Genomic DNA, 15,545 nt, shown 5'->3' with positions numbered 1-15,545 from the left:
AAAATAGCTGCTTAAAACTTGGAAGGACATGCTCATAACATAGAGATTTTGTATCTTTATCCTTTAGAAGTAGTGGCTTCATTCCTTCCCTTATTAGGGAGAGGGCAGTCCCTCACTTCTGTTGTTATTGGCCCCCAGCCCTGCCAGTGTGATGGACAGGCTCAGGAAGTACTAGCATGGCTTGGCTTTGGCTCTAGTCAACACTCCCAGGCTCCCCCACAAAAGACCTTCAGTACTTGGGAGAATGGGGGATGGGTTTAAGGAGCCTAAAAGCTAGAAGATATCCCATATCCCTGACATGGAATGGAACTGAAGGATAACTCCCCTGCCAAGGGGGGAAAAAAAAAAAAAAGGCAAAACTATAGTCCAATAGGGATTTTTGGTTTTTCTGATCCCCAGGGGGGTTGCCTTTGCAACATGGATAAATGGGGCCAGCATTTCAATATCTCTACAAGGCCCTTTTCTAGCTTTCCCCAAACTTGAACCCACTGTCCTTAGACTCTGGGTTCTTTCTGTCTCAGGGCATCATCACCACCTCACCACTTCACCTTTTCCCCATTTACCCTGCTCAGGAAGAAAAGCAGAACTGAAATGTGGGCAAAGAAAGGAAGTTTATTTGGTGAATGCTGACGGCAAACATCATCTATGAAAGACCAGGTGGGAAAGGTGTTTTGACAAGGGAGCCTAGGAAGCCTCCAGGGTCACATACAAATCTCACACAGGGCAAGGCACAGGCTCAGGGAATACCAGGAATGTCTTCAGCCATTCAGCACCATCCGGACAAGTTCTGTGGAAATGAGAGGAGGGGTGAGCCCAGGGAATAGGTGGGGAGGGTATGCCACGGACCAGGAGACTACAAGACCATGAAGGTGGCATGAAAGGGAACATGCCTGCAGCAACCAACCTTGGGGTCAGTTTGCAGAAAATCCACCTTGAGTCTAAACAGTTCTCTCTGGCCCTGGCTCCCCTCCCACCAGCTGTTAGTTATCCACCCCACCCTGAGCAGCAAGAAAACAGCAGAGGCAGAAAGGTTCTTAACTACACCTACAGCTACTGTCAGCCACTGGCGGGAGGAGAGGATAGTTTTGGGTTAGGGTACCTCCAGCTGCCCAGCAGAGGGATGGGGATAGGGCTATTCAGCTATAGCAGCAGAATGGGGCAGGCAGCCCAATCGCCTATGCCAGTTCTCCATGCTCCAGGGCCAAAGGACTATCCAAAAGCAAGATTAGCTACAGGCTGGTGTGAGTTCCCAGACACCAGTACCCAGGGCCCTACAAGCAAAACCTCAGACCATACTAGGAGAGAAATAGGAGGTACCATACCCCCAAGCTGCCTTCCTCTTTGAGGAGTCCCTCCCCTCCCTAGCCAGCTCCATGCAGAAACATGCCAGAAGAAAGTCAGATGGTAGTAGGGTAAGGGCAGGGGCTAGAGAGCACAGGTTGGGAAGAAAAAGAAACACTGGGAGAGATCATCTACAGGAGAGGCTGGGAGGAGCCGTACCCGCCCCACGGGCCCGTCACCCCGACAGGATATGCCTCACAAACGCTGCAGGAAGGAAGAGACATTAATGGTGAAGACAAAACACAGACATGGGGTGAAGGGTTCAGGCGGTGGGGGAACAGACATTCCATTTACTTCCCTTTCCTTTGCCCTTCATTATCCCTTACTTTCCTGTCATACCCGCCACCCCGCTTCACAACCTCCCACTCTTGGACTGGGCTGGGCCCTGCCTCTTGCCTCCTGGCTCCTTTTGGAGCCCAAGGACAAGGAAAGCCCCAGAAGCTGTCCATAACATGCCCTTTATATGCTAACTGTGAAAGTCCCATTTCACTCCTCACCTTCATAGTTGATACAACCATTGCTGTCCTCATGCCCCGCCACCAGCATTTCCACTTCTTCCTCTGTCATCTTCTCACCTGCAGAGGGTGAAAGTGCAGTTTTGGACAAGTGAAGTACATCAGTGTGGCACCTCAGTTCCAGGACAAGGGCATAGAACCTTACCCAGTGTGACAAGGACATGACGGATCTCAGCACCCATGACAGTACCATTCCCTTCCTTGTCAAACACCCGAAGACCTTCAACATAATCCTCATAGGTTCCCTGGTCCTTGTTCTTGGCCACAGTCTGCAGCATGGGCAAGAAGTGCTCAAAGTCCAGCACCTTTACATTCATCTCTGCCATATAGGAAGTGGAAGAGTGTCAGGCCAGAGAAGTCACAAAATTCCCCAGGACAGGGAATTATGGGGATCACAACAGAACAGATGCTGCCATCCAAAGGGGAATTTTGTGTGATTTGCTAAACAAGATTTGGTTGAGTTTGGGTTCTATGACGATAAAGCTCAGCTGAAGAACTGTGGACCTACTACACCACACTGAGTTGTTTGTAATGATGCTCACTCACCATCACTCTTGGGGTTCCCCAGGACCTTGAGAACCTCGGCGTTGGTGGGGTTCTGGCCCAGAGCCCTCATCACATCCCCACACTGGCTGTACAGGATCTTGCCATCACCCGTTCGGTCAAACAGCTGGAAGGCCTCCTTGAATTCTGAGGATTCAAATGAGCACTCGGAATGAGAGGGTCAACTCAGACCCTACTTCAGAGCTCTGCTGCCTGGTCAACTTTGCTCACACTCTGGAAAACAGATATCTACCCTGCTGCACACCCAAGACCGCTAAGGATGATCTGTTTCTCCCAGCTCAAATGTCTCAAAGAGACAGCCCTCCTACAGCAGGTTAGGCCCAGCCTCCTCACTACTACTACACTACTCAGGGCAGAAGTCTGCCACCGCCCCATCTGGGTCCTGTCCTTATAAGGAAGCATGAGCAGCAGCCTGGGGTCATTCTAGCCTGCCACTTCCCACCCTTTCTGTACAAAGAGACCTTCCAGAGGGTGGAGCTACAGTCATAATCCTTAGCAAACTCCCCCAGTTCCCAACTTCACAAAAATATCAGGTCACTGCAATCTTCAGGATTCCAAGCTGGGGGAGGGGGACAGTTACCAACAGAACAACAGAAGAGGCCGAAGTCGCTGATTAAGGAACAGGGGAGCACGGACAGCTTAATACACCCTCCCCAAATCCCACACACAGCAGGCATGAGGTAACCAAGTTGTTTCACATACCCACAGGACCTAAAACTCACCCAGTGCTTGGGGCTCAGATCTAGAGTGGAAGGGGAAGGAAGAAAGAATGAGAAAAGAAAATGGAGGATGCAGGAGGAGGGAGAAGGGAATCTAGGAGGTACTCTCCTGGGGGTGCTAGAAAGATGACAGGTTGGGGTTAGAGGATAAGTGCCAGGGGGTATCCCTCTCCCTAAGGGTGACCTCGGTTGGGATCAGAGACTGCCTACCTGCGGTCTGATCCTCCGTGAAGTCACACTGCTCGGAGAAGAAGGGAGTGGTCAGCATCTGAATTCCAATCCCACAAGCGAATATCCCAGTCCCACAAACTCCTGTTGTTCACTCTGGGGACTCGTTTCCCAGCAGAACTGGGCCCTAAACTTTCCAACCCCATCGCCAACCTTTCAAGCCTCGAGTCCCCTTTGCCCCCGACCCCTGCCTCCCCTCCTCGCCCCACATCCCGCTTATCCCCAGGTCTCGGGCCCCACCATCTTGACTGCTCAGCTCTGCGGGACCTTTTCCTGCAGTAATGGCTCCGACTCCAAGGCCAACCCTAGTCTTAGTACGTCCTAATGACGTCACCCTCCTCAGATTCAGCCAATAGGAACTTCGGCCTGGATTTATGCAGATGACATTGCTACATCAGTAACGAGGTGGGCGGGCCGGCTGTGGTCCTTCTCCCCAGCAGCCCCACCTGGGCGCAGACACCCGGCAAGTCGGTGGGCGGGGGACGGGGGCGGGGCGCAAAGAATCCGCTTCTCCGAACATCATAAAGATCTGAGGATATCGTCTTTGGGAGAGGAGAGGGCCCACCCTTTGCTCCTACCCCGTTCCTCTGAAGAAAACAAGTCTGAGACCAAGGAAGGAACCATGTCTTTATTTTGACACAATAGGTGGCCGCCTAGTGGCAGAAACGTGCTTCCGTCTGCCGGGGAGAGGGAAGGCAAATGTCCGGCCCCTCAGGATCTGTGGAAAAAAATGAAAGTTGCCAAGCCCTGGCGCTTGCGCAGCGATTGGACAGGAAAACGCACTCCCCGGCTTTCCTGCGCTGGCTGAGGCAAGGGGAGTCTTGCCTCTCAAGCCGAGGTGGGGAGGCTGGGGGCCTACCTGTAGAGCTCAGACGCTTAGGATGTGCTTCAGGAAGGCTGCAGAGAGAGGCAAGGAGGCGTCAGAAGCAGACCCTTGGATAATCCTTCCAACCGTAGGTAATTCAGGATGCCCCACTTCCACGGCACTACCCTTCCTCCCCTGGCCCTTCTGCTCCTCTACCCCCTCACCCTCATAGTTGATGCAGCCATTACTGTCCTCATGTCCTGCCAGAACAGTCTCCACCTCCTCCTCAGTCATCTTCTCTCCTGAATCCCAAACACAGCATTGGAGCCCCTGTCCTTCCCCCCTCACCCAACCAGGCCACAGCTCTTCCGGGTGGTGTCTCCTTCCCTTCTCCCACCCCACATCTTGCTTTCCATATTGCCAGCCTGAACACAATGCCTGGGACCCAGGGAAACCTTTGACAGAGAGGAAACTGAAGCCTCAAGGGCTGAGACATCCCAGAGCACAAGTATTGCTTCCAAAGCAAGAACTCAGGACTTCCACCTCATTCCCTCTCTGTCCCCTTTGGAGGGTGTTTTAGTCTCTGGAGAAGTCTCTCAGATTCTGTCCTCATGATCTGACCTTCTCAGTCTACTGCCCATGACCTGCAGGATAATCCCCTCCCTGGCTCTGCCTAGCTTGTCAGCCTTCTTCCTAGTCTACTCCCTCCTCAATTTCTGGTCCCTGCCTTACCCAGGGTGGTGAGGACATGTCTGAGCTCTGCACCCATGACTTTGCCATTTCCCTCCTTGTCAAACACCCGAAGCCCCTCCAGGTAGTCCTCATATGTGCCTTGGTCCCGGTTCTTGGCCACTGCCTGGAGCATGGGCAGGAACGTCTCAAAGTCCACGCGTCTGGTCTTCAGCTCTGGAGGTCAGAAAGAGGTGAGAGAGAGGTCATTGTGGTATCTCCCAAGACCCAGTTCTCATCCCTACCACATCTTTCATCCCCTTCAGCATTCAGGATGTTTTTCTGCCCCCAAGTTTAAGTTTTTGAAGTCCTGAGGTCCACTCCAACATTCTTTGTCACCTTACCAACATTCTACCATTCCAAATTGAGGACTGAGTATGTAGCTCAGTGGTAGAACACTTGGGCGGCATGCACAAGGCCCTGGGTTTGATCCTCAGGGCTCCCACAGAAAAAAAAAAAAAAGAAAACCCACTTGTTCCAAGGCTCCTCTCACCATCACTCTTGGGGTTCCCCAGAACCTTGAGCACCTCGGCGTTGGTCGGGTTCTGACCCAGAGCCCTCATTACATCCCCACACTGGCTGTACAGGATCTTGCCATCACCTACTCGGTCAAACAGCTCAAAGGCCTCCTTGAACTCTGAGATGTAAGGAGGGGTCAGTGTTGATCAGAGGTGCCCATCCCCCCAACCCTCTCCTCTCTCAGAAGGAAGGATCAGAAAGGGTGTAGTAGACCTGGGCATGACAAAGTTGGAAAAAGGACTAGTGTGGGAGGTTTCAAGGTCGGACTGGAGTTATGGGAACAGAAAAAGGATCTGACCAGGGGCTTGGGACTGGACAGTGGGCTTAAGGAACCAGCTTCTCCTCACCCTCCAGCTGGTCCTTGTTAAACTCGATCTGTGGAAGAAAAGAGCAGGTGAGGAGAGATGACAGGGTTTATTCAATCCCTCTCCAGCTCTCCTCCCAACCAGCTGGCAGTCACTTCTGGGGAGGGGCCCAAAGGGACCAAGCTGGGAGCCCAGCCACCTCAGTCCCATTCCCAGCTCTGGGCCTTGGGAGAATCCCAAGAGGAGGAATTGTAGGGGGGAGGGTTTCCTGGGAACAGGGTTAATCCCATGCCACCTGTTTCCCTCCCTCCACTGCCCTGAGCCCTGCATCCCTCACATAACTGGGGGCTGAACAAAGGCTAAATTTACCCCTGGCCCCCAGCTGTGATTGTCTAACAAGCCTGTCCTCTTCAGCCTCCCCTCCTGGGGTTCAGATCTGTGGCCTTTTGATTTGATCGGTCAGCCAGCAGCAGGCAGCAGCTCCCTCCCTTCACCCTGAAACTGTCCCCAGAACCCAGGTGTTCCCCATCTCACAGTCTCTGCCTCCAGCAGGGGGTCAGCAAGTATGTGAAATGGTACAAACACATCATAGGATAGAAGGAGAGACAGTAGCAAAGACAACAGTAGAGTCATAAGTCCAATAGGGGACTGCAGGGAACCCCCAATCTCATTCATTCCTACCTTCTACAGACTCCCTGATCCTTTAGGCTGAATCCCACCCTTGAATCATTCTCTCCACATTGTTGCTTTCTGGGGACTCACCACCACTTTGGAGAGATCGACAGGGGGCTCCTGGGTTTTCACAGGCGCCTGGGCAACAGCAGGCTCAGCCTTGGTCTTGGCTGGAGGGACCCCTGCTGCTGGTTTGGCAGCAGGTTTAGAGATGGAGGGCCCTGCTGGTTTCTTCACGGGAACATCCTTCTTGGGAGGCATGATGTCCGGTGACCAAAGGACAGTGTGCTGATGGGGGCACCCATCTCTGTTTAAATAGCCAGGGAGTCTGGGATGTCAAGGGGCGGGGGCAGGGGCAGGGAGCCAGTTGGCGGTGGTGAGGGTGAGGTAGGAGAGATATGCCTGCCTGCCCTCACTCCCCTGGCCTCCTATGGTTCAGAACTCTTACCCCAAGGTTTTCTTTCCTCTGCCCACTCCTCCCCAAAAGCTGGCAGGAATATTGTTCCTTTTGGGGGCAGAGGGAGGAAGCCAGAGATTGCCCAGAATGAGGGAGTTAACCTCCCGGGTAAGGATAGGATGCTTGCCAGTGACACTGAGATAGGGGTGAAGCAAAGTAGTGGAGCCAGAAGTTTTAGACTCTAGAAAGTTCAGGGAGGGGTGGGAGTTGGGGGAGGGCCTGGAGAGGCTGTGTGAAGTGGGAACACTTAAAGTGTGGTCTGGAAACAGTGAAAGGGGAAAAAACAAACAGCCCCTCCATCCTTGCTGACAATGAGTGAGGAGCAGGGGTAGCTGATCCTACAATCTAATAATTCCCAATTCCCAATCTAATAATAATACTTGTAGTCGCTGGGCCCTGACCCAGCCCAGGCCTGGAACTGTACACAGTAACAGGGGAATGGGACACTCCCCATTGTCTCCTAAGTGCAGTAGTGATTTAGAGATGGGGGTGCAGCCAAGAATCAGGTTTAACACCCACCATCCATATTCATACTTCCAAGGAAGGAAACTTCCACAAGCCCATAGTCATTCAAGTCAGACAAAAGGTAGAGTGCCTGCTGGAAATGCAGGGAACCCCTGGTGGCACCTGGGGATAAGGGCGATTCTGGGAGACAAAGGGCCTAGATTCTGTAATCCAAAAGGATATGGGAACTCCTATGGTTTCCATGAGTACTCATCCCCGCAAGAAGGACAAAATAAAAGCCCTGACTCTGGCTCCAGGTTACAAAACCTTGCGGGGGGGCGGGGGGGTAGTGGGGGGTAGAAGAGAAGGGATGAAGAGGGGTGGTAAAGAAGGGGTGCTGGCTGCTTTTGTTCTGGGAGAAAAAGAGAGGATTCAGGCAGCATTCTGAGAAAGAGAGCAGTGATTTCACCTGGGCCCTGGGGTTCAGGGAGTGATGCTGGGTTCTCATTTGCAAAAAAGACTGAATCTCATTACAACAAATTGTCTTAATTTTGAAATCATTCCTCTCACGAATAATACATGCATCTTACGCACGCACATCCCTAAGCCTTAAAGGAAAGAGGCCCTCCCCAGTCCCCCAAAACTCACCCTGCGGGGTCCGGGTAAGGGGCGGGGACGGAACACAGCGCGGCTCGCGGCCCAGAAGGGTTAATTCCTTCGGCCGCGAAGCATGCCGGGAGTCGTAGTCTCCGCGCGCGCCCGCGGGCTCACGGGAAACTCTCTAGCCCCTCAGTGCGAGGGCATGGGCGGGGCATCCGGACAGCGATCGCAGTTAGTGACTCGGGCTCCGTTTATCTTGAGCAGTCCCCTCCCTTGACCCTAAAACTCTGCGGGGCTGCTCGGGATATCCGCCGTATCTAGCGCCGGTGAGTTCTTCGTTTAGTGTGGCAAGGGTGTTTTTCTGCATCTCACCAGAGGTGAGAGAACACAAAACTAGAGGAAACGTCGAAGATGCGGCAGGCGGTTTGAAGATCCGATAACTGAAACCTCCGTCCCGCCGAGAGCGGCTGTGACGTCTTTGACTTCCTCTCGCAGTTTGGTAGAAAGAAAAGAGGCTAGTTATTGTGTGGCTTGGAGCAGTTAACTGTCAAAGTGTATTTTTATTTTTATTTGAAATGAACTGGTCGCTGAAGTGAACGAGATTTGCAGTTAAGCCTGGTCACCTACCCCAGACTCTCCGAGTCGAGGCTTCTGCCTCTGCAGCTACTTTTGCACCATTCAGTCCCGGGGTTCAAAGGTTCCTCGGAAGGGAGCGTTGAGCTACCCAGCCCTTCACTTAGATACCTCTGTCTAGCATAGGAGTTCGCTCATTCCCCCGGGTGTTTTTCAGAGGTATGTGTGCCGGGAGAGAACCAGCCGCCCCCACCCCCATTTACTCGCTAGATCAGTAAATACCCTGGCGGGGCACTTTGCGCCGGAGGCCAGGGCTAAAGCCATGCAAAGAGTGACTCAGAATAGAAAACCGCACGGATCTCCAGAGTGAGGCCTAAGTGAACTTTATGGACTGTAAGTGGGGTGTACTGGTTGGGGAAAGCTTCTCAGCAGAGTAGAAATGGAAGGGTTGGGGATGTGGCTCAGTAATAGAGTGTTTGGGTAACATGCCTGAGGTCCTGGCTTCAATCCTCAGTACCACTCCAAAAAAGAAGAATAGAAACGGTCTGTAGGAAAAAAATGACATGATGAAGCCAGGCTGTGGCGGGAGGATGGCAAGTTTAAGGCCAGTCTGGACAATGATACAGTTAGAAACCATTCTTGAGGGTTAAATTATTAGAAGCAGCACTGATCCACTCTCATTTGAATCTGTAAAACAGAAGTAATAGAACCCAATGTTTGGTGGGAAAGGCCACATGGTAAGTGCCTTGTGTCTTCCTGGGGTCTGCTGAGAATCAAACCCAGGACCTCCTACTTGCTAGGCAAGTGTTGGACCACGAACTACGTAACCAGCCTAATTTATTTCTCTCTCTCTCTCTCTCTCTCTCTCTCTCTCTCTTTCTCTCTCTCTCTCTCTCTCTCTTTCTCAGTACTGGGCATTGAACCCATGAGTGCTCTACATCTCCAACCCTGTTTATTTATTTATTAAACTTTGAAATAGGATCTGAGTTGCTGAGACTGGACTTGATCATGCTGTTCTCCCTCAGCATCTCCCTCCAACCGTCACTGGAATTACAGACAGGTGTCACCACACCTGGCTTCTCTCCAATTTCAAAGATGTGATCTATCTAATTTTCTTTCTTTCCCCTCTTTTTCTCTAGCTGTAGCTCACTTTGGGCACTTTGCTAGTATGAGATTTATGGCATCAGCTGACTTGCTATGATTTTCTGTTTCCTTTATAGAGAAATAGTACAAAGAGAAAAAATGAAGACCTTTGACAAAAAGATTGGAAGACTAGCCGTGTGTGTGTGTGTGTGTGTGTGTGTGTGTGTGTGTGTGTGTGTGTGGACACACACACACACACCATTCCTGCCTTTTTTTCTTTTTGAAAGTTTTAAGACGGTCTCAATTGCCCAGATTGGCCTTGAACTTTTCATCCTCCTGCCTCAGCCTCTTAAGTAAGTAGCTGGAATCACAGGTGCTTGCCACCAAGCCCAGCTCAAGTTATATTTATAGACCTCTACTAGTGCAAAATATAAACAGAAAAATAAGTTTTATGGCAAGTAAAGCTAGCTTCATATTTGTAATGTTCTTTAATAGTGGTTCACAGATTTAGCTGTTTTTCAGAATCTACTGGGAGCTTTGTAAGCTGACAGACTTCCATAATCTCCCCTCAAAATTTCTAGGTGTGTGCTAAGGTCTGGAAATGTTTTAAAAATATTTTTAGCCTGCTAGAAAACACAGAAATACACTACCAAACACATGAGTAACACAGCTTTACTAAATGTAGTGATAACTTCAAATTATATTTCTGATCATGTGATTGCCATACTTAAAATCTTTCCATTTGTGTGGAATCCATTATCTTTTTTTGATAAAGATTTAATCCTGAGGCTAGGGGTGTAGGTGAGAGAGTGCTTGCCTCGCATGCGCAAGACCCTGGGTTCAAAACCCAGCACTACACAAAAATAAATAGACTTTCTGTTTAGTGTCTCACAAAAGCACTCCTTTTTTTTAACAGCTACACATACCAGCTTGCAGTACTTCATATATGTCCTGTGTCCTCATTGCTCAGGTTCCCTTTCTTTTATGATCCCCACACGTGTGGTGTATCCAGGGCCAAGAAGAGCCAAGTACATACAAGGTCCTGAAATACTTGTAGAGAGAATGGATATCTCAGCGAAAGGAAAGAGTCAAGGATGAACACCCATACTAGTAAGTCAGTAGGAAAGTAGGTTGGAGATTCAAGAGAGTGAGAGAGTTCTCATGTATTAACTCTTTATTTTTACTTTGAAATGGAAAGTGAGCCAGGTGTGGTGGCACAGGCCTGTAATCCTAGCAACTTGGGAGACTGAGGCAGGAGGATCACAAGTTCAAAGTCAGACTCAGCAACTTAGCAAGGCCCTGAGCAACTACTGAGACCCTGTTTCAAAATAAAAAATAAAAAGGCTGAGGATGTGGCTCAGTGGGTTTAATCCTCAGTACCAAAAGGAAAAAAAGAAATAGAAGGTGAAATGATATGATTTGCTAAGAGAAGAAGTAGGAGATGAGTTGAGAAAATAGTAAAGATTTGAGGTAGGTGCTATAAAAGATGGAAATGACTTATTTGTTTAGTAAATATTTACCAAGGGTCTATTTGGTGCTCAGCACTTGTACTTGCTGAGTAACATGAGTGATAGTTGCAATGGGAAATCATGAATTTGCCTTTTTTTTTTTTTTTTTCTGGTATTTGGGGGTTAGACCCAGAGCCTTGCACATGCTAAGCAAGTGCTCTCTCACTGAGCTACATCCCTAGCCCATAATCCCTACCCATGAATTTGTACTACTGCCAGTCTACAAGGTACTAATTTCCTTCTTCCAGCAGCACTTGGTCATGTGGACAAGCCAGAGAAAAGAGTCACCTGGAATGGTTAGGGGCTGGCATTTTATGGAATAGGATAATGGATTAAGGAGGAGGGTTTATGGTCCAGGTCTGAAAGAGAAGGAATAAGAATAGAGGAGTGAGCTATTAGATTGAGAAAATATATAGAGTCATTAACAGGCAAAAATTTCTGTGAGGTTGAAGAAGTAAGATAGTTGAACCTGGTACAGTTGTGCATGCGTGTAATCCCAGCTACTGGGCAAGTTGAGGTAGGAAGAGGGCAAGTTCCAGACTAGCCTCAACAGGTTAGTGGGACACGGCCCCAAAATGAAAAATAAAAAGGGCTGGGGATGTAGCTCAGCAGTAGAGTATCCCTGGTTCAGTCCCCAGTACTACTAAAAAAAGAGAGAAAGAGAGAGAGAAAGAGAGTTGAAGATCTCAGTGTTGTAGTGGAGAAAATAGTACATTTGAGATTAAAATTTTAAAGGATATAGAAGAAGCCAGGAGCAGGGTGAATGGCTATGGGTAGAGATGATTGAGAGTTTAATGAGGTGAAGGTCATTAGTTTTTTTGTTTGTTTGGTACCACGGATTAAGCCCAGGGGTGCTTAATCACTGAGTCACATTTCCAGTCCTTTTTATTTTTTATTTTGAGACAGGATCTCATGAAGTTGCATAGGGCCTCACTAAGTTGCTGAGGTTGACTTTGAACTTTTGATCCTCCTGTCTCCTGAGCTGCTGGGATTATAGGCATGCACAACCACACCTAATAAGGTCATTAGTTTTGAGAACATTCACTAGGGTTCTTTCAATTGAGAGTATAAAAAATCTGGCTAGGGCTGGAGTTGTAGCTCAGTGGCAGAGTTCTTGTGTTGCATGTGTGAGGCACTGAGTTTGAACCTTAGCACCACATAAAAACAAGTAAATAAAGGTATTGTGTCCATATACAACTGAAAACATTTTTTAAAAAATCTAGCTAAACAATAAGGGGATTTACTGACTTATGTAATTTAAAAATTTAAAAGTCAAGAGTTGGGTAGGCTTTAGATTTATTTGGACCCAGGAATTCACAACAAAACAAAGGGATCCATTCTGTGATGCTCTTGGCTCTCTCTTCCACATATCGAGAGAATGAACTTCTCAATTCCTCCAGCACTTATTTTTTATTTTGAGATAGAGTCTTGCTAATTTTCCCAGGCTGGCCTCAAATGTGAGAATGAACTTCTCTTGACCATTGGAATCAATTCCTGGACTTTAACTAGACCCACTTGGAAAAATTCCCATTCACCTTTGAACTAATGCTCTGGCAGGACATATGTTTTGATTGGTTTTGTCATGGCTTACTGCCTACCCCTGTAGCAAGGAAGATGGTGTGTTCCTCTTTTTCACTTAGGCCATTTAAGGTGTGTCCCTGACATTGGAGGTGGATTGGGGTCACTCTAAATGGGAAGGAGTGGAAAGAATACTGGAGAGGAAACAATGGCAACCACAATGAGGAACTGTGATTCTAGTTACTGAATAACCTACTACAGTGTACACTGAAGACAGCAGGAGGATAACAAGATTTAAGATGCCAAACCCATCAGTAAATGTTGAGGAATGACCAAGTATTTAGTGAATGACAAAAATGAGAGAGAGTGGAAACAATATATAATACTGCCACCATCTCCAAAAGAGCTGAGATTTTTGCTGACCTGAGAGTAATGATGAAGCATCATCTTTGGGCAGGGAACCCCTCTTGCAGGATAAATATATGGGATTCAGGATAAGGAGCAACCCCTAGAGGGTGCTACAGGTGAACAGAATCTTTCCAAAAGTGAGCCAGGTTTAAAGGGAGGCCTGAATGAGCTTGGTCAGTATGGTTTTTAAGAATAAGGGCTTGGCAGAGTGGGTGAGAAGTGTTATGTGTGAAGGTTTGAGAAGAAGAGGAGCAGAAGGAGATTTTATTTAGGCCCTTCAGCTACTCTTCTAGGTCACCTGTATTCTTTGTTTCTTTCTTATATTCAGTTATTATTGTTCTTCTACTTGCCTGAATGCCCTACTCCTTTTTGTTTTGGGTTTATAGATTTTTAGGGGGGTCTGGGGATATAGCTGAGTTGGTAGAGTGCTTGCCTTGCAAGTACAAGGCGCTGGGTTCAATCCCCAGCACCACAAAAAAAAAAAAAAAAAAAAAAAAAAGAGTGGCAGATTTTTAGGGCAGTCTTGTGTTTTTTGTTTTTTTGTTTGTTTTTGTTTTTGTACAAGGGATTGAACCTAGGGGCACTTAACCAATGAACCACATCCCCAGCCCTTTTTATATTTTATTTTGGGACAGGGTCTTACTGAGGACCCCACAATTAATTGCTGAAGCTGGCTTTGAACTCGTGATCCTCCTGCCTTAGCTTCCCAAACTGCAGGGATTACAGGCATGGGTCACCTTGCCTAGCTGGCAGTCTTGCTTTTTTGCAGTGTAGTTGGGAAAGTGGTTCAGTGGTAGAGCACTTGCCTGGTGAAGCACTTCACACACTTGCATGTGTGAAGCTCTGAGTTTGACTCCCAACTTGCAAAACAAAACAAACCCTGTGTATTTCCAGTAGCCACCTACCTGATGAAATACTGTATAAATCTGATGGAATTCCAGCCCAAGATGAGACAATTAGCAGGTAGGTGATTGCTTCTGGAGAAAGGGCTCCACTCACTTCAACAAGAAATGACAGTTGTTAGTCTGACTGAGGGAAGATACAGGAAAATCTATAAAAGTAAATTTTTACACATCAATTGGCATGATTTTTATAATATTCAGGGTTGGAGAGAATATAGGAAAGCAATTTTCACATACGCAGGAGCACAGAAGATGTGTACATTATAATCTTAGATTGCAATTTAGAAGAATGTAGTAAATGTCATTAAAGTACAGAAGTTGAACCAGTAATCCCACTTACCCTAATGAAATCATTTGAGATGTATATAAATATCGCTTGTGTCTGTTGCCAGTGATTAGCAAAATATTGGGAACTCTCTTTCTCTCTGACAATAGATCAGTGAAACTACTAGGGATTGAACACATGCTAGGTAAATGCTGTACCACTGAGCTACATCCTCAGCCCTATACATTATGATTTCAAAGAATACTTTATGAAGTATAAAAATGCTTATGTGCTAAGTGAATAAAGTAGGTTATAATATGAACCCAATTTGTAAATATAATCATGTTAGCTTTTCCTCCTTGTGTTGGTCAATTTGTGACCTCAGAAAAGGTTGCTAGCTAGGCATGGAAGCATACAACTATGTTCCCAGCTACTTGGGAGACTTAGACAGGAGGATCACAAGTTCAAGCACAACCTGGGCAACTTAATGAGATCTGTTTCAAAATAAAATAAAAAGAACTGGGAATGTAGCTCAATTTAAAAAAAAAAAAAAAATTTGCTGTAGTCCCAGACATCACATCCTGATACCATTGACCTAAAAAGGAATGGGTTGAGAGGCTCTGAGTTTAATCCCCAGTACTACAACCCCCCCAAAAGGAAGAGGCAATGAGGGCTTTCTTTTTTGTTGTTGTTGTTGTTTTGTTTTGGTACCAGGGATTGAACCCAGGGGCACTGTACCACTGAGCTACATCATTATTCCTAAATTGCTAGGGTTGCTACATTGCTGAGGCTGACCTCAAACTTGTGATCCTCCTGCCTCAGCCTTCTGAATCCCTGGAATCAGGCATGCACTAGTAGGTCCAGCATGGCTGCTTCTTTTGGTGCTCCCAATTGACTTCCTCCACATTTTGTTGACTAGAACTGGGTCAGAATTATCCCAAGTTACAAGGGAGAGTGCTCTGGGGTGCTATATGTAGGGAAGAGGAGAAAGCTATTGGGTAGTCATCTGTATTGCTAAACCTAGTTAACTATAGCACATAAGTTCAGCAGAGCCACATCCTATGAAATAGTATTTGCAAATGGCCATGACAGTGTATCTATATGTAGTCATATCTCCCTTTCTCTGGAAAAAGTGTACATGCATCACAGATGTCAAAAGTTAAGCTATTTTGATATATAATAAGAATATTTAATTCCTCTAATGACCCTTGGTTCATCTTCCTATACATAAAAGAACTATGTACTGAAATGTGTGTTATATTTAATATGTAGATTGGTACTCCTCCCTTTTGTATCCTCAACTTTGGAAAGGAAAAGAAAGAGTAGGGACCCTTCCAGATTATGAAAATGTGTGCCATGTCCTCTGGCTTTCTAGAAATGTAATTGTTCA

General features: G+C 47.5%; 2 protein-coding genes across 7 annotated transcripts; both read right to left on the bottom strand.

Annotated features, from left to right (window-relative positions):
- Positions 1–592: 592 nt before the first annotated feature.
- MYL6 (myosin light chain 6) lies at positions 593–3,720 on the bottom strand. Of its 3 annotated transcripts, XM_079143268.1 has the most exons (8): positions 3,608–3,657; positions 3,350–3,377; positions 3,143–3,162; positions 2,403–2,546; positions 2,002–2,175; positions 1,839–1,916; positions 1,501–1,545; positions 593–787 (listed from the first exon to the last, which is right to left on the bottom strand). In XM_079143268.1, exons 4-7 carry the CDS (start codon positions 2,470–2,472, stop codon positions 1,517–1,519), a joined length of 351 nt encoding a protein of 116 aa, XP_078999394.1. In that variant the 5' UTR covers positions 2,473–2,546; positions 3,143–3,162; positions 3,350–3,377; positions 3,608–3,657; the 3' UTR covers positions 593–787; positions 1,501–1,516. The 3 variants fall into 3 exon arrangements, with proteins under 3 accessions (XP_078999394.1, XP_078999393.1, XP_078999392.1); XM_079143267.1 differs by lacking the exon at positions 3,143–3,162 and having other exon boundaries at positions 3,608–3,720; XM_079143266.1 differs by lacking the exons at positions 1,501–1,545; positions 3,143–3,162; positions 3,608–3,657 and having other exon boundaries at positions 3,350–3,422.
- Positions 3,721–3,980: 260 nt separating this feature from the next.
- On the bottom strand, positions 3,981–8,062 carry MYL6B (myosin light chain 6B). 4 transcript variants are annotated; one of them, XM_079143256.1, is made up of 8 exons: positions 7,947–8,062; positions 6,488–6,704; positions 5,768–5,795; positions 5,374–5,538; positions 4,905–5,078; positions 4,397–4,474; positions 4,227–4,264; positions 3,981–4,085 (listed from the first exon to the last, which is right to left on the bottom strand). In XM_079143256.1, exons 2-7 carry the CDS (start codon positions 6,656–6,658, stop codon positions 4,236–4,238), a joined length of 645 nt encoding a protein of 214 aa, XP_078999382.1. In that variant the 5' UTR covers positions 6,659–6,704; positions 7,947–8,062; the 3' UTR covers positions 3,981–4,085; positions 4,227–4,235. The 4 variants fall into 4 exon arrangements, with proteins under 4 accessions (XP_078999382.1, XP_078999385.1, XP_078999384.1 ...); XM_079143259.1 differs by having other exon boundaries at positions 5,395–5,538; positions 7,947–8,061; XM_079143258.1 differs by having other exon boundaries at positions 6,488–6,685; positions 7,947–8,044.
- Between the last annotated feature and the right edge of the window lie 7,483 nt (positions 8,063–15,545).

This window comes from Sciurus vulgaris (assembly GCF_902686455.1).
Source record: "Sciurus vulgaris genome assembly, chromosome: 5".
Lineage (NCBI taxonomy): Eukaryota > Metazoa > Chordata > Mammalia > Rodentia > Sciuridae > Sciurus > Sciurus vulgaris.
The sequence above is the reverse complement of the archived record's forward strand: the minus strand, read 5'-3'. Positions and strand labels throughout refer to the sequence as shown.

What these genes read in the sequence shown, in the direction of transcription:
- MYL6 (XM_079143266.1), bottom strand. Translation starts at nt 3,407, where the DNA reads ATGCTGACCACTCCCTTCTTCTCCGAGCAGTGTGACTTCACGGAGGAT. An exon ending in CACGGAGGATCAGACCGCAG is followed by an intron (nt 2,547 to 3,349) that starts GTAGGCAGTCTC and finishes TTGAATCCTCAG; the next exon opens with AATTCAAGGAGGCCTTCCAG. An exon ending in GGGGAACCCCAAGAGTGATG is followed by an intron (nt 2,176 to 2,402) that starts GTGAGTGAGCAT and finishes CCTATATGGCAG; the next exon opens with AGATGAATGTAAAGGTGCTG.
- MYL6B (XM_079143256.1), bottom strand. Translation starts at nt 6,658, where the DNA reads ATGCCTCCCAAGAAGGATGTTCCCGTGAAGAAACCAGCAGGGCCCTCC. An exon ending in TGAGAGGAGCCTTGGAACAA is followed by an intron (nt 5,079 to 5,373) that starts GTGGGTTTTCTT and finishes TCTGACCTCCAG; the next exon opens with AGCTGAAGACCAGACGCGTG. An exon ending in TGGCTGCATCAACTATGAGG is followed by an intron (nt 4,265 to 4,396) that starts GTGAGGGGGTAG and finishes CTCTCTCTGCAG; the next exon opens with CCTTCCTGAAGCACATCCTA.